This window comes from Theropithecus gelada, chromosome 3 (genome assembly GCF_003255815.1).
Source record: "Theropithecus gelada isolate Dixy chromosome 3, Tgel_1.0, whole genome shotgun sequence".
NCBI classification, from domain to species: domain Eukaryota; kingdom Metazoa; phylum Chordata; class Mammalia; order Primates; family Cercopithecidae; genus Theropithecus; species Theropithecus gelada.
The window spans coordinates 157488211-157511339 of NC_037670.1; the positions used below are offsets into that span (position 1 = coordinate 157488211).

Sequence of the window (23129 nt, forward strand, 5' to 3'; positions counted from 1 at the left end):
AACATGGTCAAAAACCCAAAAGGAGGCCGGGCGTGATGGCTCAGGCCTGTAATTCCGGCACTTTGGGAGGCTGAGATGGGTGGATCACCTGGCGTCAGGAGTTTGAGACCAGCCTGGCCAACATGGTGAAACCCTGTGTCTACTAAAAATACAAAAAATTAGCCGGGCGTGGTGGCGGGCACCTGTAATCCCAGCTATTAGGGAGGCTGAGGCAGGAGAATCACTTGAACCCGGGAGGCAGAGGTTACAGTGAGCCAAGATTGAGGCATTGCACTCCAGCCTGGGCAACAACAGCAAAACTCTGTATCAAAATTAAAAAGCTCAAAAGGATAAGTCTGAGGATATGCAAGAACTTCAATATGACTAGACAAAGAAGTTCAACATGACAGACAAAGGTCTGTCTGCCAGCAAGGTCCTGTACAAAAGCAGTATATGGGCTCAATCCCGTGAAATTCCCAGAGAAGACTAGAGCAGGAGACGGACTGTACAGCACCTTGCTGGCTATGTAAGAGATCTGGGCTGCATCCTAACAGGAAGGCCAGGGCGGGGTGGAGGGCTCAAGTTTCTAACAGAGGAATGGCATTAGTTTCATGCTTTGGAAAGAAACTAGGGCTGTAGTGAGAATAAACCAGGGAATGAAAGACTAAAGGCAGGCACCCCAAGCAAGAGTCTGTCAGGGCAATGCAAGAAAAAGATGATAGTGGCCAGACTAGGGCAATGACGCCAGGGATGGAAGAAACTGAAAAACTTAACATCATAAAATGGGAAATGCAGAGCAAGGCTGTACTGCTCATCAAATACAGACAAGGTCTGCGAGTGACCCTTGCAGGACTACAGCAACGATGGGTGTGGACAAGCAAAAAAAAAAAAAAAAAAGCCCTATGAGAAAAGAGCAAGGTGCAAGTGCACAAAGTGAGGAAGAAAGCAGCAGCACTCACTCAGCTGACAAAGGAAAGAAGTCCTGCCAACACAGTGAGTACACAGGAGCTGGTTGCTGGCAGCCATGTACTTGCCTGCCATGCAAGCTGTGAGATGTTCCAAACACCTTGTATCTTTATAGTAATGTGAGTTATCATGACTACCCTGGAACTGAAAGTAATTTCAAGCTCCAATCATTTGATGCTGGCTAATTAAAACCCATATTTCAATTAACCGCTCATTCAGGGGAAGCAGGGCATACAGAACCAGAATATTGTCATAAGCATGCCATAGCAATTGGGTGGCATGGAGATCCTTACTATAATGATCCACATGGGTTCCCGAGGCTTTTCAAGGAACACTCAAGTACAGTGACAGCTGTCAACAAAGTGTCAAGTAGCCCTGGGGGCAGAGAAGGTTTAAAAGGGGGACTTAAAAGCACTTACTGTTCCCTGGTAGCACTGATTTGGCCTAATACAGAGCACTATAGGAGTGACTCTGAATAAACCAGGCAGGCAGGAGAGGGTAAAGGGAAGAAGTGAAATGCTGGATCAGACCTTACTTCTTAGAATTTTTTTTTTTTTTTAACAAGGGAAAACATCATCATCATCAACAATAACCTACTATTTGGCTGACAGCTGGAAAGTCAATGGATTGATTTTGAATCTCTCTGCTTGCAATAGGAAAATGTACATTTGAAACTCCCTTGGACAACTTATTACAAGAGATATGGGCCATCCAGATGATGCTCTCAAGTGTGTCAAATTACAAGAAAGGCAAAAATATTGTTAATATTGTTTACAACCAATGTATGAAATGTAAATCAAAAATAGTATTTCTATGTATATGTCCTATGCTTTATATTCTATTAGTTTTGCTTGAATAACCAATGCCGTATTTTATTTTATAAATCTTGAAGCGTGATTACAAAATTTATATCACTGTTTTACCTAGTTTTCTTAATATAGTTTTGGTGACACCCATGATTTGCTTGGTTATGCCAAGTAACAACACTTGTTCTGTGAGAAAATACAATCCACTAGCCCGTAATTGCATTTAAAGTTAGTGTCCAGGATCTACGGCAGCAAAACTGGGGAGCTTCTTTAAAACAGCATCTTTTTTCCCTGCTGTCATTGAAATTACTGGGTCGTAACTCCTGAGTTAATTTCCAGCTCCTGAGTACTGTGACTCTACGACATTACTATATTTCTAATCTACATTATACAACATACCTAACAAAACAGCTGCTTCTTTCTAGTAACTTAGGGGCAAGTAGGGAGTGTCCAGCCCACCTGACTTCATACCACCTAGAAGCACCAATGCAAAGTAAATTATGCTGCTGCAGTCACAAGGGCAGGGACCTCTGAAGACACAATAAAAAGCAGCTGAAGCCAGTGGTTAATCCATTAACTAGGAAATCAATGGGCGGAAGTTCCTAGTCACAGAAAACGATCGGAAGGTGTGACTCACTGACATTTCAGAACCTAACAAGCTTTATCTCTAGTTCATTCCCTCTCCCACTGAAGCACTTTCTTCATGTGACTCCCTTTTGACCATTCCAAAATACCACGGAATACAAACCACATTGCTAATGACAAGAAAGGAAGTTTTCTATGCCCTCCTCTCAATTTTAAAATAAAGTCAGCCTAAAGGTTTTCCGGATTCTCAAAAATAAATCCAACATAGAGAGGAATCAAGTAGCACAGAGAAAAGGTGCCCTCGGCCTGGGGAGAAAGTACTGAAGCGTGAGTCAAGGACTGCCACTACCCATCCATGGAGCCGTAGTTACCATGTCCAGCCAAGTCCTCCTCTGCCCTGCCACTCTTCCTAGACCAGGCAGCAGCTGACCTTCCTGATTGCTAGTTTCCAACTAACATCCTTTCTTTACCTTATCCTTCCAAGGATCCACTTGCTTCATTCACCTTCCCTGCTCAGAACTCATCCGTTACACCCTAGACTGCCACGCTGTCTCATGCAGTTGAGGGCAACTTTATTTATTTATTTGTTTGTTTATTTATTTTTGCAATAGGGCCAATTACGGTCAAACAAAAATGCTTATGGGGCTGCTTCTTTACTAAACCGAAGATGAAAATGACTTTATTTAGTACTATCACAGAAAATACATATTCTTACCACTCTGATTTGTTTATTGGATATAAAAATATCAATAAGAAAGCCAGCACTATATTTTTAAGAATAAAAATGTTACTAATATCTGGGTATATCTGAAGGCACAACTAATGTAACTTTCCAGTCTTGCATCCTAAAATGAGATGGAACACCTCCGTAGCTGCCCAGGCCCTATAGGATAGAATTAAACTGATTGACTTCAACCTACCCACCCATGAGACCCTACAAGAAACCTTTATCTGAATTAATCTGGTCTGTGTGCTAACTCTACCAGGATTACCTTCTACTCTAACCCCTCTCCCGTCCCCCTTAGCCTCAAGTTTGGCTCAAGTTCACTTCCCCTGATGCCAGGCCTGCCTGCCAAAGCTCCTGATGCTCTTTGTCTGAATTTCTAAAGCACTTTCCACACCTCTTATACATTCTATCTCACTCACGTATTCATTCTAACAGAGAAGGCAACTAAACTAGTACTCATTCACTATACTGTAACATTAAATATGCTTAGACCAAACTAGTAATTCCTTGAAGGTCAAAGATGGTGGCACTTGTTGTGCTACCACTTGTTGACTGATGGGACTAACCATGAAGTTCTTCAACCCTAGACTGTTGGCAGATTTCTTTTTCAGAGCAGAATATGCTGACTTAGAGAATTAGATTTAATGCCTTTAATTCAACAGCAATTACGTTTCTTACCATTAGGAACAGTCAGGCAAATCATCCATTATGGCCCACAAAAAAAGTACAGAATTGAGACACAGGCATCGACAAAGTTTCACATATTAAAAGTTGGAAACCTAGACGTTCAGTTCTTGTAACTCGAGTCAAAGGAATAAGCTTACTTTCTCTGAACTCTCCCTACAGTGTTATCTCTAAATGAGCCTTAAAGAGCTGTTTTAAAATAACTAGGAGGGCCAGATTCCGGGAGAAAAATACACAGAACTTATAGATGAATCTATTTCCCAAAATTGGCTGTTTAGTTTAGGCTGTGCTATTTCCTGCTCAAATTGGTTTCCTGCAATTTGTTAAGGCTGCCAAATACTTAGTGATCTCAGTGATATACTTAACACAAACTGGCAAATCTTTGTTATTTTTCACAATGACAAGAAATTTAGAGAAACTTCTACAGTGAGGACAATAATAAAAGTTAGGTCATTTGTCTTGTTTTTTTCCAGATTCATCATTTTTATCTGGTTGCCAGTAGTTTACGAAAACAACAAAATGTCTCCTAATATCATTTCCTGTCTGTTTCTTCGTATTGATTTGGGGACAGTTTCTTCAGCGGTAGGGTCAACCATGAGAGGTCTGACCTCATTATAAGCCAGAAAAACTAAAAGATCAGGTTGGAAAGGAAACAATCAATACCCAAAATTGATTTTTTAAAATCAAAAGATGCAAGATGTTAATGAAAAGGTAAGTTTATAACTACATGCAATGACATCTCCTTATGTCAGCCTAAGAAGAAAATTATCTGGTGTAAAAGCAAACCAATATAGTTGAGATAACGCAGCAGAAAATTTGAGGCAGCAAGGACACAGTTAAGTTCTTTAGAGCACATTCATTTATTAAAGTGGCATTACAATCTGCTGTGTGTCACACAGTGTATTATTTTACCCAAACAGCTTTACATGCAAATACTTATTGCAACGAGCCATTGATCTGGTTCAAGGTTTAGCAAAAAAATTATATTTTTTATGAAAAAAAGTTTCAGTAAAGTCTTTAGAGGAACCCACCTTCTTACAGTATAAAATGTATTCTCAAAACTATTTTTATGACAAAATTGAGTTTCTATATACAGAAATCCTAGGGCTCTCAGTTCATCAAATACACTGCCCTATATTCACACATACGAATAGCCCAGGGCTGGTATGACTAAGAGTCCTGTGAGAAAGAAGGCTTTGTAATAAATACTTAAAATTCAACTCACATTTAATATATAATTTACTTCATACTGAAAAATGTAAAAAAGGCAAGTGACACTTTTATCAATACATTTTTGTAGGCTTGAAAAATTATTTCATAACACATCTAAATTTTAAATCATAAGAAATCTATTATTGAGTACTAACTAAAACCCCTAAATGAGACAAACTCAGAACAGAACATAAATTTTCAGGCTTCCTGCTTTTATAAATCAATTTTTTTAATTCTAAGAAGAATAAATCTTTGTTAATTTACACGTAGTCAAACTGCATTCTTAACCTAAAGCAAGATCATTTCAAAATAGCATGCTAAATCTTAATTCTTTTTTGGGTTAGGTTGGAACGGGTGAGAGAAACCATGTACTCAAAGAACCTGTCCTATGACCCTTGTTGAGTCCTTTTCACATCATGGTGCAGACAGAAAATAAAAAGCACTGGTGTATTCTAGATCAGAGCTATGCAACACAACTGCCTGCAATAACAGAAATGCCCTATATCTGCACTGTCCAATATGGTAGTCACAAGCCACATGCGGTTACTGAGCATAAAGTGTGATGAGTGCAACTTGGGAGCTGAAGTTTTCATTTGATCATTGACTTAATTTTCACTTAGCTTTTAAGAGCCACATGTGACTAGTGGCTTCCATTTGGAGAGTGTAGTTCTAGCCTGACCACTGAAACACAAGATGGCATACTTTTTTTTTTTTTTGAGATGGACTCTCACTCTGTTGCCCAGGCTGAAGTGCAACGGAGCAATCTCGGCTCACTGCAACCTACACCTCCCAGATTCAATCGATTCTCATGCCTGTCTCCCAAGTAGCTGGGATTACAGGCATGTGCCACCACGCCCAGCTATTTTTTGTATTTTTAGTAGAGATAGGGATTCACCATGTTAGGCAGGCTGGTCCCAAACTCCTGACCTCAGGTGATCCGCCCACTTCGACCTCCCAAAGTGATGGGATTACAGGCATGAGCCACCAAACCCAGCCCACAAGATTGCATTCTAAGAGCTTTCAGTGCCCAGGCTGGTCACAGCTGGTCATGGACCACAGAATTCATCAGTCATTTCAAATGGGGAGTGAGAAGGGATGGGTCCCTCAGCAAAGCCAGAGCTCTTCACATCGGTGTCATGCTCTTCGGACCAGACACACCACAGAACTCACAGAAAACCTCCTGACCCATCCCCACTCTCTCAAAGTGTCAAAACAACCCAAGAAAGAAAACATTTTCTCTCCTTCCACTCACTATTTGAGAGTCAATATGGGAAAAACTGAGAACAACCAACAATCACTTATAGACAACAGGTTCTTTCCTTAATTCAAGCAGAACATCACTAAAAAGCAGCTCCTTTGTTCCAACTAGTTTCTGTCATATCCTTTCTAAAGCAAGATGTCATTCAAATTAAAATAAGACAAAGTGGTTAACAGCATTTGCTCTGGAGTCAGACAAACTTGAATGTAACTCTCATCTCCTTTGCTCACCAGCTGTGTGACTTTGGGCAAAATAATTAATCACTTCAAGTGTCAGTTTCCTTCTACGTAAAATGGGTTATCACAGGTCCTTCTTCCTAGGGTTATAACGATGAAATGAGGTAAGACATACACAGGATTTAGAAGAGTACCTACCACGTAATACATTTTGTTTAAGTGTCATCTGTCATTACTTCAGTATATTGAATGAATCATCATCATCATCACCCTCACTCCTTAATATAGGAGGCAGGAAAAAAAATCTACCTACAACGAATCATACTTTAGAATAAATTCCGATTTTAAATGTATCCATACATCATCATTCTTTTTTTAACACCAAGAAAATGTTTTAATTAAACTGCAGAAACAATGGGTATAGCATAGAATATTCATAAGCAAAAAGATACACCACGTCATAAGTACTTACAAAGTTACAAACCATTTGCTTCCTTAACATTTTCCATATTTTAAGTTCATACATGTAGATATGAACAGATTCACCATTTTGAGGAAGGGGAGGAAGCAAGGGTACATTTATCGTCAGCGAGATGTGCTCACTGTACGCAATGGTATTTATATGCAAGGCCCCAGTGACCGGAAGTGCAGTTGTTGGGCATTTTAATAAACTGGACAGCCATTTGTTTCTACACGACAAGGCATCTTCTTAAGCCAAAATATTTGATAAACTTAATTTCAGTATCTCCTAGGTTTCTTTTATACTATGTTTCTACCTCCCTTATAGTCTTGTTATATATGTAGTTTATCTGCCAAAAAAAGAACTTTTTCCTATTTTTGCATCTTTTCAAAATACCTGGCTTACTTATTTGCATAACAGAAACATTCAATAAATGTCACCTGAATTAAACGTATAGAACTCTCCAAAATGAACAAAAGTAGCTACTTTTAAAATGGATAATGCCCTTAAATTAATTCAACAAACAATAAGCACTTACCGAGAAGCAGGTACACTATCCTAGGAGCTGAGAATTCAGCTGTGAACAAACAGATAGATGAGGAACAAGTTCCCTGGAGCTTATCTTCTAGTGAAGATAGCAGTCACAGTGAATAAGTAGAGGAAGGGTGATAGGAGATGATGAATAATGTGATGATGTTGGAAAGCAGACAGGGACCAGTCATGATATATGATGGAAGCCCAGGGAAGCAGCTCAGACTATATTCTACGTACCATGGAGAGCCACCTCTGGGACACAACTTGACCTGATTTGCTTTTCTTCAATAGATTGTGAGGACTTCTGTGTGCACAGCACAGGGCGGAGGAGTGGAAGCAGGGGGCCAGTTAAGAGACTTCTGCAGAAGACAGTGGTTATCTATCTGGATTGGAGCTATAGCAGAGGAGATGGATGCAAAAGGAACATATTTAGACATGTTTTAGAGATGGAGTTGACAAGACTAGCTAACAGTCTGATGTAAGGAGTAAGGAAAAAAGAAAACAAGGATGAATCCCCAAGAAAGGGCTTGACTACCTGTGCCATCTACTGGGAAAGACAGAGAAGAAAAGCAAGTGTGGGGGTGAAAATAAAGGTTGATTTTGGATATGTTAAGTTGAGAAATCGGTAAGGGGAGATTTCAAGTAGGCAGTTGTCTATTATAATGTCTGGAATATCAGAGAAAGGTCAGGGCTAGATATATAATTTTGGGAGTCACAGGCATCTAGACAAAGATTTCAAAACCGTACATTGGGACAAGATTACTTAGTAGAAATCAGCAAAGAACCCTGGACTGAGGATTGCAAGTAGGGTGGAAGGAAAACCAAGAGTGTGGTCCAGAAGCCAAAAAAAGGGTTTCTAACAAGGAAGGCAGGCTCACTTTCTATTTAGCATTAATTAACTGTGAATCCTCAACTCTAGTACTAAACAAGAAGCTTCAAAGGGGTAAGAATTATTTCTTATTCACCTTGGTACCCTCTCCTCTAAACATATCAGAAGCTCAATTCATGTCTACTGACTTAATGATTAGTAAGCAGGCGGTGGGGGGGTCACAATTGGCCCAAGTGAATGTCATTTGGGCAGGATCTCATCTTTCTCAATTTCACAGTCTAGAGACAGATTTCCCCTTTGTGATAAGTACAGGAAAATCTCACTTAATCCAAAATTAATTATCCCAATTATTTTCTTGTTGCCATTTCACAATAAATAGCATATCTATCCATCAACTGGGCAGTATCAAGAACAGTGCCGGACACATAGCTGGTGCTTAGTAAAATATTGGATAAACAGATGAGTGTGGCAGGAGAGAGAAAAGGGAGAAGAAAGAGCATTAAGTCTCTTATCCAGCAGGACCTACAGATAAAATTAGGCTTAATAATTCTTTATGGATTCCATTTGCCACCATATTTCCATCAATAACTAAGACTGACTGCGACAAACTAAATCTTTTATAAACTTAGAAGAAATTTATTAGAAAATAAAAACATTTGGAATACTTCACAATTTGAAAATAGCATATCAATATTTTCTAAGTTCAATTTTTTTAATAAATATTTATTCCTAAATCTCTAATATCCCTATAAGCAATCCATTTTATACAAAAAGATATAAAGTAACTTTCCAAAGCCTAGTAGAGGATTCAGGAGTGGGAAGAGAAAACAAAATGTTCCAAGACTGTTTGAAAATAGTTTCATTATTAGTACAAAACATTTTAAAAGAAACCCCAATACTGACTTCTAATATTCCTTATAAAAAGCTAAACATCCAAATAATGAAAGACAGAATGCTAGAGAACTTGACTATTGAGTCAACTTTTTCCATTTATAATTTTTCTCCTAAAAACCCTAAAATTAAAATTTAGCAATACCTGAGGCACCATAAGCACCAGAATACCGCTGAGACTTCGAACCAGATGGAGAGGATTCCTTCATTCGATCAATCACATTTTCCGAAAGCTGGAAAAGCAACATCAAAATAAAATCAATTATAAAAGAGCAAGAATGAAAACCAATGCAATAACATCCAAGTAATTTAGTCATCCATATCCATACATATGACAAATGGCCTAAAGAAATTAGGCTAAATCTAACAGCCATAAAACCAGAAGGAAGAATAATTTTAAGATTTCAAGATGCACCCCACAGCACTGCTCCTTTATTTTCTCTAATGCACTGCTAATTGTTCATTATAAATAACTACACTGTTCATTTTATACTGTGCACGAAATTGTATCTCTGAGGAAATGTATGCTATCTAAACTTCAACTTTCCTCCCCTAATCCTACACACTTATTTATGCATTAATGGGCCTTAGCTCCTTCTCTCCCTCTAGTCCCGAAGGAAAGTGTTCCTTCCCCCTCCCCTCCCTCCCGTTCAAAGCTAACCACATACAATCGCTCTTTCAACAGATTTCATGATGCATCGACTATGTGCCAGAAACTAGGCTAGATTCTGAGTATTCAAAATTATCAAGTGCTTAAAGCATAATAGAATAAACAACCAGCAGGCATTTAAATATAACACGAAGACTGCTACCTGAGTGAGTCAGCATGTAATGGAAGTATACAGAAACCATAATGGGCAGCACATGTAGCCAGGCTTTGAAGACAGGGCTGGAGCAGAGGATTAGGGAAGATTTACAAGGTAAGGATGCGTAAAAGTTAGGAAGAGATGCAGTGGGATAAAAGTGCTCCTGGGTGAGAAAAATCACATTAAAGTACAGATGAAAACCAGAATTTGCCACCGTTAGACATACAAGTGGAGATATCAAGTAGGCAGCTGGCAATAGAGCAGAGGCTCTGAGGAACACCCAGGCCTGCGGATTTGAGAGTCATCATTCCCACAGTTACTATCGCGTCATCCTTTTTTATTTTCTTTATAGCACTTACCACTATCTGGTATTTGCCTTTCACTAGAAAGAAAGCTCCGTGAAAGCATGGATTTGGCTGTCGTATCGCTATATTCCCAGAGCCTCACTAAGCCTAGTTAATTGAATGAATCAATGAAACAATATGAATAAATGGCTGAAGCAAGAAAGTGGAAGGGGGCATAGTGAAAGAGAAGGTGGGGAGGGAAGGTATAGATTCCAGGATTTTGAGGATTCTTAGTGAACTCTTCAGTTGAAACAGTTTGAACTTGATCCTGAGGGTAGCTGAGCACTACTGAAGGATTTGAAGCACGGGAATGGCACAATCGGATTAACACTTTAGGAAAATCACTCTGGCTACAGTGTAGAGAACAGATTGGAGGGGGACAAGAACAGAAGCAGGATCCCTGAAGGAGGCTAAAGGACCAATTAAGAAGCTATTAAGCATATGTCCACACAAAGACTTGCACAGGAATGTTCATAGCAGCATTATTCATAAGAGCAAGAGTGGAAATAAACACATGTCTATCTACGGTGAATGGATAAACAAAATCTTACATATCCATATAACAGAACACAACTCAGCAGTAAAGAGCAGTGAAGTTCTGACATATGCTACAGCACAGATAGACCCAAAAATCATTAAACTAAGTGAAAGAAGCAAACACAAGGGCCTACATTGAATGATTCTATTTATATGAAATACATGAAACACCCAGAAAAAGCATCCCTATAGAGGAGATAAGTAGCTGCCTAGAGCTGGGGTGGGAATAGGGATTAACTGTAAATGGGCACAAGAGATCTTATTGGGATGATAAAAATATTCTAAAATTGGCTTGTAGTGATGTTTGCACAACTCAGTAAATTTATCAAGTGTTGAATTGCTACTTGGGAGGCTGAGGAGGGAGGATCGCTTGAGCCCAGGAGGTCAAGGCTGCAATGAGCTGTGATCATGACACTCACTGTGCTCCAGCTTGGGCAACAGAGCAACATCCTATCTAGAAGAAAAAAAAAAAAAAAAGTGTTGGAATGTAAACTTAAAATAGGTGAATTTCATGGCATGTAAATTACTCTACAGTAATTTACTTTAATAAGCTTTAAAAAAAAAAAAAAAAAAAAAGCTATTATGGTAATCCAAGGGAGAACACACTTAAAAGGTATTTAGGATTTAAAATACTAACATTCACTGAGTGCTTATTATGTGCCAGGCACTACACTAAGCTAGGCACTTCACTTACTTACTCCTTCACAGGCCTATGAGATAGATATTTTTATATCTCTATTTTACAGGCAAAAAAACTGAAGCATAGCCAGATTAAATAACCGGCCCTGGATCAGATACTTTATCAGTAGCAGAGGAAGGATTCGAACCCAAAAAGTCTAAGTCTCAAGATCCCACTCAAACATCCCTCAGCATCACTACCCAATCTCCGAGTAGATGTGGGAGTAAAGCAGAAGTCATCAAGGAAGAGCCTAGGATTTCCATTTCAAGTAACTGAGTGATCCTCCTCCTGTATCAAGGGTCTTCTTCCCATTTCTACTTCCTGAACTCACCACTATCTGGTTTTTACCTTCAGTGCAACAGTGAACATCCTCTGGTAGAAGTCACCAATGACCAAATAAATAACTTTTGATATTTACGTAATTAAGTATTTCATATTTATAAAACATCTTATTTATACGGCTTACCTTTAACATCTAACACCTCTGGCCATTCCCCTCTTCTGGAAAGTCCTCCCTTGGCTTTTCTGACATCCTGCTGTCCTGGTTCTCCGAGGACTCTGGCCACATCTTATCTCTTTTGCAGCTTCCCCTCTCCTGCCTACACTTCAATGCTGAAGGGCCCAACATTCTGTCTTTTGCCCTTATTCTCTTCTTATTCTATGTGCTCTTGTACTGGTACTCTCATCCAATCTCTTGATTTCTAACTGCTGTTGATAAACTAATAAATTGCATTAATAAATGCATTCGCTCGAGCTTGAGACCTATATCCCAGAAGCCTGGTCTCCACACTGAACTGTCTAATGAAAACTTCCTTCTGGCAATCCAGAAGCACCTCACACCCAGTGTCCAAAATTGAACTCACGTTTGCCACAAATCTCTTCTTTCTCCTGCCTTCCTTACCTCATTAATGACACCACAAACACCCAGCTTCCCAAATTCGAACATAGGGCTTGTTCTCAACTCTTCTTTCTCTCTCATTCTTAGCCATGACTTCATCAATCCCTAAATATTTAAGAAATTCCTCTCTTCTCTCATCCCATTTCTCCTGCCCTAATTCCTGCTACCATCCGCCTAAAATGCAAATGTGATAATGGTAACTCTCTACTTCAAATTCTTCAATAGCTACTGTCTGTTTACAGAAAAATTCAAATTCTTTGTACAGCATTCAAGACTTCATCATTTGGTGATGGCCAAACTCTCCAACCTCAAATTCTAGTTTTTTTTCCTTAATATTTCATACCCTGTTCTACACCCATCTCCTTGCCTTTGCACATGCCTACATTGCCTTCTCTCCTGGCCCCTTGGGAGGGAGTCACCTTTCAAGACCCAGTCTAAACATCCAAGCCTTCACTGACCAAACCAGTTGTCCACTCCATCCCAACCCTGCCTACCTAAAGCTACCATTCCTTGTACCCACTGTTCCTTTCTCAAACTTCCAATACAGTCTCAATGAAAAAACAGGTATTAGCCTTTCCACATTCACCTTTCTGCCTTTCCACTAGACTGCAAGCTCCTATATACTAAGTCATTCATTCAACAGATGTCTCCCAGGCCAGGTACTAATCAAGGCCCTGTGATACATCAATAAACTAAATAGCCTATACCTGAACTGTTGCTTATATCTCAGGGCCCAAACCAGAATGGAAGTGAGATGGAAAAGAGAAAGGCTACAGATCAAATGCTGTGTGTGCTCTTTGAAGGAAAAAACTACAACTCCCTTCTGGGAAGACACGAAGACTTTCTATTTGAAAATGCCAGGGCCAGCTGCATCTTTCCAACAACTGACAGCCACCGGGTATGTTGCTGAAACTCATGTGCGAAGCTGAGATACATCCTAGGAAAATCCCTCTAAGACTGACTCAATTTACACTTGAAAAAAAAAAGAGACCCTGAGTAACATTCAGTTACTGGCAGCATCAAGACCAGAAGCAGTAATTCCCAATCTCTAGTCCAATGCTCTACTATTAAATAACATACTCCTTCAATCCCATGCATGTAATAAAAATATATCACTTCCTCTTAAAGAGAAAAAAAATGAGCTTTCATTTTTAGAATCTTAAAGCTATTTTAACTGATATATAATATATATAAATCTCAAAAATCAAGTGTTAGCAATAAGCTTTCATCTGAAAAGTTACTATTTTCATCTGAAAAAGTGAAAATATTTATCCCGAGAGATTTTGTGGAGGGATTTTAGTCTTTTGCACCATAAACTATAATTGACTACACAAATATTTGCTACAGCTATTACCCATATAGCTCCAGTCACAGGGACTTTTTATTTCATTTTGGTTCATTCTTATCAACTAGGTCTGAGCTTGTACTGACTCCTCTGTAAGGTGCATGAGGACTAGGCCTACAGCTATTGCAGGCAGCAGCTGCCTAAGTCCTGGTATGGGTGGAGAAGGTGCTCATTTTTCTCTATCTATGTTCTCTGGGTAGTGGAAGTAGAATGTCTCTTTCAACCTAATCACTAATTTCTTGTTAACTTTTTTTTCTTTTTGAGGCTTCTCTGATGTCCCAAGTTGCTACTTAATGTCAAATTCTCACATCAATTCAAAACATTTCCCAGTGGGGTGTTTGGTTATTGTTCAGTCAATTTATAAGCATGCGCCAAAGGAGTATACACTAAACCTACTGTAGGCTTCATAAACATACTGTAGGGTTGCCTTATTGAGAGTCCACCTTTCTCTTGTTCTTACAATCATTCAACAACTGTATCCTTAGGCCCTTCCAAAGCAGCACCCATGGCCATCTACAGTTGCACCTCTGCCAGCTCCAAGCACTATTACCCTATTCCCAGTCTGCTCACAGCAATGTAGTTATGAGGCAATAGTCTTGCTGTGTTATCATCTGTATTCAAAGTCAATGCTCTCTGAGCTGACCTTCCCATTGCAGTAGTAAGTTCAGACCTGCACACTCACCTCATCTCCTCTGTGAACAGGGGTACTCACTCGTGAAGCAGCTGACAAGCTTTAGAGATGCTGACCAGGGTTATACACACAATCTGTAGCTATAGAACAACTCATCTTTGTGATGAAAAATGACCCAAAATGGGGGTCGATGGTACAACATAAGTTTCTGCAATGGCAGCCTCTGTGTAAGAAGTAACTTGCAGTTGGGTGCGGTGGCTCACGCCTGTAATCCCAGTACTTTGGGAGGCCGAGGCAGGCAGATCATGAGGTCAGGAGATCGAGGCCATCCTGGCTAACATGGTGAAACTCCGTCTCTACTAAAAATACAAAAAATTAGCCAGGCGTGGTGGCACGCGCCTGTAGTCCCAGCTACTCGGGAAGCTGAGGCAGGAAAATCCCTTGAACCCAGGAGGCGGAGGCTGCAGTGAGCCAAGATCGCACCACTGCGCTCCAGCCCGGGCAACAGAGCGAGATTCTGTCTCAAAAAAAAAAAAAAAAAAAAAAAAAGTATCTTCAGGAAACACATCTTTTCCTGAACAGGGCACTTGTTTTAGAAAAAGCCTTTTCCTATATAATAACCTATACCTATTATACTTGCTTTCCAGACATCTCTGGAATCTGCATCAAGGCAAATACCAAGGGCAATTTACAGAAATTATTTGTAGCAAAGAATAATGAAATAACATAACCCCCACACACATTGACACTGGGAATTACACCCTGAGGTCCACAGACTGAGTAGTCCATGGATCAATTACTCAACTGTACGCAAAACTGTCGGTTTATTGCATGGTTCTGGCCAGAATCCACAGCTCACAGATCCACAGTGCTCTACGAACTAAAAGAACCACCATTCTAATATAAGAGGCAACCAAGAGAAGCACGTCTGCCGATATTCAGCCCACTGAACTTGACTGTCCACCCTATTCTCTACTGCTCCTAAAGACAAATTTAGGCAAACAGAGCTTGCCAAGTTTAAATTTGTAGTACTCACCACACCAACGTGCTCCACAGAGGGGGAAAGGGCAAGTGTCATCTCCTACAGTCTTCCCACTCATCTCTTCCTACCCAACTTGTTTGGTCTTATCCAAAATTCGTGCCAGAAACACCACCCACCAATCCAGAAGACAGAATTTTCTCAGAAACAGGAGATTGGGTGAGATGGACAAACAGAAAGTATTTCTACTCCCAGGGAATAGAGTAAAAAACGAGGAACTCTCCAGTGGCCCTTCTAAGAGGTAAAGTTACAAGCCACATGAAACAAACAAATCAGCTTCCTGCCTCCAGAAGTTTCTCTTATCTTCTTCCAGATATGTCCTAGCAAATTGATTCAAGAACTCAGACCCATTTTTCTCTCTTGATCCTCCTTCCACTTAGCATAAGTCATTTTCTGTATTAGTTTGCTTTACAATTACCTTTTTAAGACATAGGCTCCAAAAACTGCTACTATTATGTGGGAGAAATTACTCCCAAATAGTTACTTAAGGGAAAGGAGGAGAGGGAACCCATACACATGTTCATAGATATATATGAAATATGTAATTCTTAGCTTAGGTTTGTGTTTCTTTACATTTGTCATTAGTAGAAACCATTATCTCTACCTTTATAAAATCCTAGACAACTTAAGATGGTACTCAGCCCAAAAACTTCATAGAATCTAAAGCTGAAAGAAACGAATCATCTACTACTTAACTAAATTATTTATACAATATTCCTCAACACTCCCAATGGCTGACCCAATTTGTAGTCTCTGATAACATACTCTTCAGAATCCTCAATAATACCCCATATTAAGTAATCTCTTCATTTACAGTCTCTCAACTGCCAACACTTCCCAAAGCATGAGTTATGTTCCATATTAAGTATCCATACTGCCATAACTGGCTCCTGTTAATTTCAGCTTGCAACTTTTAAGGCCCAGCTGCTGACATTCGTTTATGTCTGGAAAGCATGATAAATATATCTTTGAAAATGATACTCACTGAAGTTGACATTTGCTCTAGAAGAGTTCACTCACAGCTTTGATGTTTCAGATAAACTTGCGAAAGATTGAGCTGTAAGCACACTTTCCAAGCAGGCACGGCAGGTGCCCACAAAAATCCTATCAACCACATGTAATACGAGTAATGAAAATGCTTCGTCTTTCCATCTCTAGGAATTTCGTTTAGCCTTGGGAAGAGGGCAAGGCAAAAACTGACCTTTCATCCAATCCATATGAGTAGTTTCAGATTCAAAGTTGGAATCAGGCACAAAAATACAGGTTATTTTTACGGAAGAGGAAAGAAAAGCTATCAGTTGCTAAGGATAAAGGGAAAAAACAAGACCCTATAAATACCATGAAAAATAACACCTGGTAGGTGAGAAGAAACTTTAAACTTAAAATTTGAAGTAGGTCCTTTCATAGATAATTAAGGACCTCAACAATATAGAGAAACACAATCTATTAATAAATTCAGCCAGGTGTAGAGGCTCACAGCTGTAATCCCAGCACTTTGGGAGGCCACGGTGGGCAGATCACTTGAGGTCAGGAGTTTGAGACCAGTCCGGCCAACATGGTGAAACCCCCCTCTACTAAACATACAAAAAAGTTAGCAGGGCATGGTGGCACATGCCTGTAATCCCGGCTAATCAGGAGGCTGAAGTAGGGGAATCACTTGAACCCAGGAGGCGGAGGTTGCAGTGAGCTGAGATCGTGCCACTGCCCTCCAGCCTGGGCGACAGAGCAAGACTCATCTCAAATAAACAAATATTCAGCATAGTTACCAAAAGCCTTATGTTGTTCACTAAATGTTATTCTTTATACATTAAGGTAAGTGATGACTAAGCTTGGTGGAGCGGCACATGCCTGTAGTCCCAGAGAGTGGGGCAGGAGGATAGCTTGAGCCCAGGAGTTGAGACCAGCTTGGGCAACACAGGGAGACTCCAACTCAAAGAAAGCTCATAATTGCCAACATATTTAGATTAAGGGAATGAACCCAAGTCATTATATGAAGAAAAAAAAAAAAAAATGAAGATGAAATTATAGACGCTTCTTGGTTTACAATGGATTTTGCTGAAGGTAATGCCAGAAGCTGAGTTTACTGAACGCTTGTCACTTCCACACCACTGTCAAAAAATCCTAAGTCGAACCATCCTAATAGGAGACCATCTGTACTATCTTTAATGGTGTAACAGAACACAGAATTAGTTTTCCAGTAGTGACTGACTCTGTTGAATTAATAAGCTTGGTAAACGTTCATTTCTTACAACCAATGACATAAATGCTAGACAACTGGGCAAAGTTGGAAAGTTTTCTTCAGCCAAGTTGAAGTAACCCAACTGTAGTTCAAAACTGAAGTTTGGTGCCTCATCGGCACCATGTTCTAACAAACTAAGCTAAAAACAATGACTTATGTACATACTGAGAATGCAGTTTCTTATCCTTCCCCAAGTCTCAGAAGGAAACAATGTGACTGTTTAAAGCCAAGAAAAATATAAAGAAATAAAAACCATCTACAACAGACCTAGACAAAAAAACAGCCTCAATTAGGACGTAATGCAAGACTCCCATTTCTCAGTCCATACCCTTTTAGGTACACCTGTTGGGGCACAACATGCTCTTATTTTTATTAAAATTTGAAGTTCACATAAGTTCACGTGTCCATTCTTTTGAACAGCTCTAATAACAGCTACTACTCACAAGTGCAAACACTGTCAAAATACTAGACACTGTGCTAGATACACATCATGTCAAATTCTCAAAGTAGGCTGCTTTATCCAGAAATACTAAATACAGAAACACGATGAAAAGTGACTTGTCCAGAGCCACAGGGCTAGTGAGAGGCAGAGACAGAATCCAACTCAGGTCTGCTTGGTTCCAAGGCACATGCTCTTTCCACTACACGGCACGGCATTTTCAAAGACTCTTATAACTTTGCGTGTGAAAGGAACCCTATCATAATAATGGCTGCCTTTTTAATGAAAACCTACAATGTGCCAGGTGCTTTACATACCTTACCTCATCTTCTTACAACCAGTCAAGGGAAGTGATGGTATTACCCTTTATGCATAAGGAAATAATTCGAGAAGAAGTCAGTTGCCAAAGGCCACAGGCTAATAAATACCTAACCTGCGATTTAAACGGATGTCTGCTTAACTCAAGCCAAGAAAAATACTAAAATCAACTGAAAACATTTACAAAAGACCAAGACAAAACCCACACAGGCAATCAAGTTAAGTAATAAATATCTAACCTGAGATTTAAACTGTCTGTTTAATTATAAGTTGACACTCTTTCTATCATGAGCTCAAAGAAATCAGAATGACCTCTGTGTACCCAATACTTCAATGGATGTCACTTCTACAGGAAACTGCAACAGGCTAAGTATGGCTACAAGAAACTTACAGTGCCACCAGACTCACAGGATTTCAGGACTGGAAAACAACAGAGATCTGAGAGATGTACTCAGTCCCATTATTTTGCAGATGAGAAAACTGAAGCTCAGGGAGATTGCAAAACATTCATGTAAAAGGAGATTTGAAGCAATGGAGACCAGTGCAAGGGCATTCCAGGTGAAGGATATATTCTGAAGAAAAGCACAGAGGTCAAAATGAGCATGCCTGAACTGTAGCAATACAGATAAAATGTACTATATGAGAAAGAAAAACAAATGAAGAATGCTATCAAGTTATATGACCAAAGGACATTTCTTTTTAAAAAACAAAAATCTTAAAAAGGTTTTTTAGACAATTTTCCCATTTTAATAGAATACATATCCCTGCTGTCACAGTTATTCCATCCAACCTTATCTAATGTTTGATATGAATCTCTGTGCTGTGGCCACATTCTTTCAATTTTGTTTGCTGTTAGCACTGTGTCTGTATTAAAGCATAAGAATATGGATTTATACATTTTTTTCTAACCAATGTCTTCTCACCCAAAACTTATTTTGCTTTGTCTTTGAATTATTTTTCACCCTGAGTGGCATACCGAAGGCCTAATGGCAAGTCTTAAAATCTCTGCATAGAACTTAAAAGTTTACAGTAATTTTTTTCTCCAAAGAGTACTAACTGAACCACAGTAACTCAAAGAATGCAGCCTCAGATATTTTATTACAAAATGTAGTACTACCATTAATTAGTATGATATAAAGAAAGACTGGTCACAAACCAAAAACTGAGTTCAACAGTCTGAGTTTCTATAAAGAAAAGTTTAATAAATTATTCTCAAGGTAATAGTTTCAGAAGAAAAAGTTTTAAAACATTTTAAATATTTAAGAAGTTTTATTTCCTGGTAACAACTGTTAAAAATAATTTACAAATGTAATTTATTTACGCTGGTTGATAACAGAAAAAAATATATAAATTATTATAAAACTTTCTGAAGTCAAAATTGCTTTATTTACTAGGTTCAGGCATCATACGTCCAAAAATGTGAGGCTCCAAATTCAGGCGCAGCGGAGACTGTGTTAATGAAGTTAGTGCTGGTATACTGACACCCTAGAGAAAAACCAGGTTTTCAGTTTATGTATCAGATGCATGCAAAGGGCATTAAAAAAAAGTACTCTGCAACGTTGGTCAGAAATGACTACATTACTTCTACTGGTCTGAAAAACTGCAAACCTATCTCAGCCCCTATCAGACTGGCAGACACTAGTCCTGAAGCAACTGGGCCTAGTCCAAAACTTCGGCGCAGCAGGTCACAGAGGAGGCGCCTGGGAAAGAGGAGATATCAGAGAAAGTGAAGCAGGGAGAAGCCAGAAGCCACCCCAGGCAGGCCAGAAAAGACTGTGGAGGTGGGAGGGAGGATTACAGGGTATGGGGTGCGGGTGGGAGGAGGGGGTGTTATCAGACGGAGAGCACTAAATGACACAAAACAAAGGCAATCCTTAAAATGCCAATTCACCCTGGGAGACAGGGTGTGAACAGTGGGAAAGCAGGGTTTGGAGAACCATTTCACAGACAGGTACACTGAGCCACTGAGTTTCAAATACGGTCCTGCAACAAGTGAGCAGTACAGTTACGAGTAGACCGTGAGCCCTTGCAGGGTATAATTCAACCTGGCATTCCCCGCCCGCCCCAGCAGTGCCTAGCACTTGGCACACAACCAGGAACTATCTCTGAATGAATGTCCCACGTCTTGAAACTCTGGGCTTCTTCCCAGACATCTGGGCTTCTGGCCGTACAACACTAGGGGCCGGGACGGGAGAAACCAGGCTGAGCAGGTCCGGGGAAGATGGGGCTTTGGGGTCCGAGTCCGAGCACTGGCCCTCCGCCCGTCTACGGGCACTCACCCGGATGCCCTTCACCACGGTGATGTTCTCATTCTCGTCCGCCTCGAAGGTGACCCGGCGGGTGCTGGTGGTCCCACCCATGGCTCCGGTTCCTGACCCAGCGGAGACCTAGCGCGGAACCACGAGCACTTCGGGGCCCCCACGCCCACACGCGCGTGGAAGGGCCTGGATTCTTTTCCCGCACAGCGGGAGCAAGGCCACGACCCCAGAAGCAAGGAGAAGGCGCCGGTCCTGAGCTCCCGCCTCCTCCGGTCACGCGCCACAACAAAGACACCTCAGGTTGGTCGGAGATGCGAACTGCCCGCCTCTGTTCGGCGAGGGCGCCCGGATTGGTTCACCCGACCCGGATGCTATGGCAACAGGTGGTGTTTGATAAGCTTTCCCCGGAGTCCCTAGGTGTAGTGGGAACTGTGGTCCCGATCTGGCGCGATGGGTGCTGGGACATTCTCTCCCCGCGCCTGAGCGCGCTAAGGGAGCACGGCATTCTGGGAGTTGTGGTTTTGACTCCCCAGACGCCTAACTGGGCAACTTTTGGAAGACATAATTCTAGAAATTTAGGCCACTGAATTCAGAGACATAATCTGTCTTTCAAAGGGACTCACAGTTTAATGAGAAAGATGCATGATCCTAATTAAGCCATTCCTAGTGTTCTATACACAAATTCCTGGCTCAAAACTTAGCATTTCATTACAGTCATGGGGTCGCTTAATGAAGACTACTTCTGAGAAATGCCTCGTCAGGTGACTTTGTGATGTCTGCGGTTGTGCAAACATCATAGAGTGTATTTACACAAACACCTGGGCTACCTGGTGTAACCTATTGCTCCTAGGCTACAAAGATGTACAGCATGTTACTGTAGTAAATACTGTAGTGGTGTTTGTGTATCCAAATACATCTAAACATAGGAAAGGTACAGTAAAAAACAGTGTAAAAGTGCTCGCTTTGGCAACACATCTAGGACAATTTGAACAATACAGAGATTAGCATGGCCCCAGAGCAAGGATGACACATGAATTTCTAAAGCAGTTCATTTAAAAAAAAAATCAAAGATAAAAAATGGTACTCTTCTATAGGGCACTTACCATGAATGGAGCTTACAGGACTGGAAGTTGCCCTGGGTGAGTCAGTGAGTGAGTGGTGAGTTGAATGTGAAGGCCTGGGACATGGCTATACAGTACTGTACCTTTTATCAACACTGTACACTTAGGCAACGCTAAATTTATTTTCAAATATTTTCATTCTTCAAGAATAACCTTAGCTTACTGGAACTTCTTAAATTTATAAACTTCTCGTTTTTGTGACTTTTTGACTCTTTAGTAACAGCTTAAAACACAAAGACACTATATAGCTGCACAAAAATATTTCTTTATATACTTATTCTATAAGCTTTTTTCTATTTTTGAAAATTTTTTTTACTTTTTAAACATTTTTGTTAAAAATTAAGACCAAAACACACGCATTAGCCGAGACCTACACAGGGTCAGGATCATCAGTATCACTGTCTTCTACCTTCACATCTTGTCCCACTGAAAGGTCTTCAGAGGCAATAACACGTATGGAGCTATCTCCTGTGATAACAGCACCTTCTGTAATACCTCCTGAAGGACCTGCCTGAGGCTGTTTTACAGTTAACTTTTTTTTAATAAGTAGAAAGAATGCACTTTAACCTAATGATAAAAAGCATAGTGTAGTAAATACTAGGCGACAGGAATTTTCCAGCTCCGTTATAATCTTACGATTCTGCCGTCAGAAATGAGGTTTTTCTTTCACTGAAACACTGTTATGCAGTACATGAATGGTGACATTTTAGTCGTAGCCATAAAATAAAAAAAAGTGAACGTATGTTTGGTCCTTGTCCCTTATCTCATGAACTATGTATCTGTATTTTTTTTCTTTTTGTAAAGTAAAATTGTAAGTGCTGTGGTTTTCAAACCAATGAGAAAATACATTTCTTCAGAGAATAAATTATTTGCACCAAATATGCAGAGGATTTACTTTCCACTTTTGTGTCTCCTATTACTAGTTCAGTTACATAAGTTAGGCCATAATAGAGTTAGGCAGAGAAGAGTAAGTGATTGACAAAGACGGCATAAATTAGTGGAGGAATTAAAACTACATCAGAAAAGTTGAGATGATCTATTGTGGAAAGTTTCTATTAATAGTTCAACATTTCACCTCTATAAGACCAGTACGTAGTTATTAGGTTATCTATTTACATATTTATTTTTTGCTAAACACACTGTTACATATAAGTTTAGCCATATGACCTTAGTTTTACAGAGGCAGATGATTCTCAGTAGAAATCAGGTTAATGATGGTACTGTTCTTCTATTAACCCCTCTCAACATTAAAAGCAGTGGGCCACAACACACCGTGGCATTCTCTTATGCCAAAGACATTTACAGTGCAGTCACATTTTTGAGCTTCAATTATGTGCTGATCTATTACTGTATGAATCCAATTATGTG

At 40.0% G+C, this 23129-nt stretch overlaps 1 protein-coding gene and 1 non-coding gene across 7 annotated transcripts in view; one reads left to right on the forward strand and one right to left on the reverse strand.

The window, feature by feature from the left end:
- CHCHD3 (coiled-coil-helix-coiled-coil-helix domain containing 3) overlaps positions 1-21021 on the reverse strand; it is a 294734-nt gene extending 273713 nt beyond the window's left edge. For all 6 annotated transcript variants that reach the window (XR_003118585.1, XM_025379581.1, XM_025379579.1 and 3 more), the window contains exons 1-2: positions 20662-21021; positions 9253-9340 (exon numbers count right to left, since the gene is read on the reverse strand). Coding sequence is in view for 5 of the 6 variants with exons in the window: in XM_025379581.1 (XP_025235366.1) it covers positions 9253-9340; positions 20662-20742 (169 nt within the window). In the remaining variant the exon portion in view is untranslated. The remainder of the gene's footprint in view (positions 1-9252; positions 9341-20661) is intronic.
- A 573-nt stretch (positions 21022-21594) lies between these two features.
- LOC112621895 lies at positions 21595-21698 on the forward strand. The gene has a single exon (XR_003118827.1). It is a non-coding gene; the product is annotated as a U6 spliceosomal RNA (small nuclear RNA).
- Positions 21699-23129: the final 1431 nt, after the last annotated feature.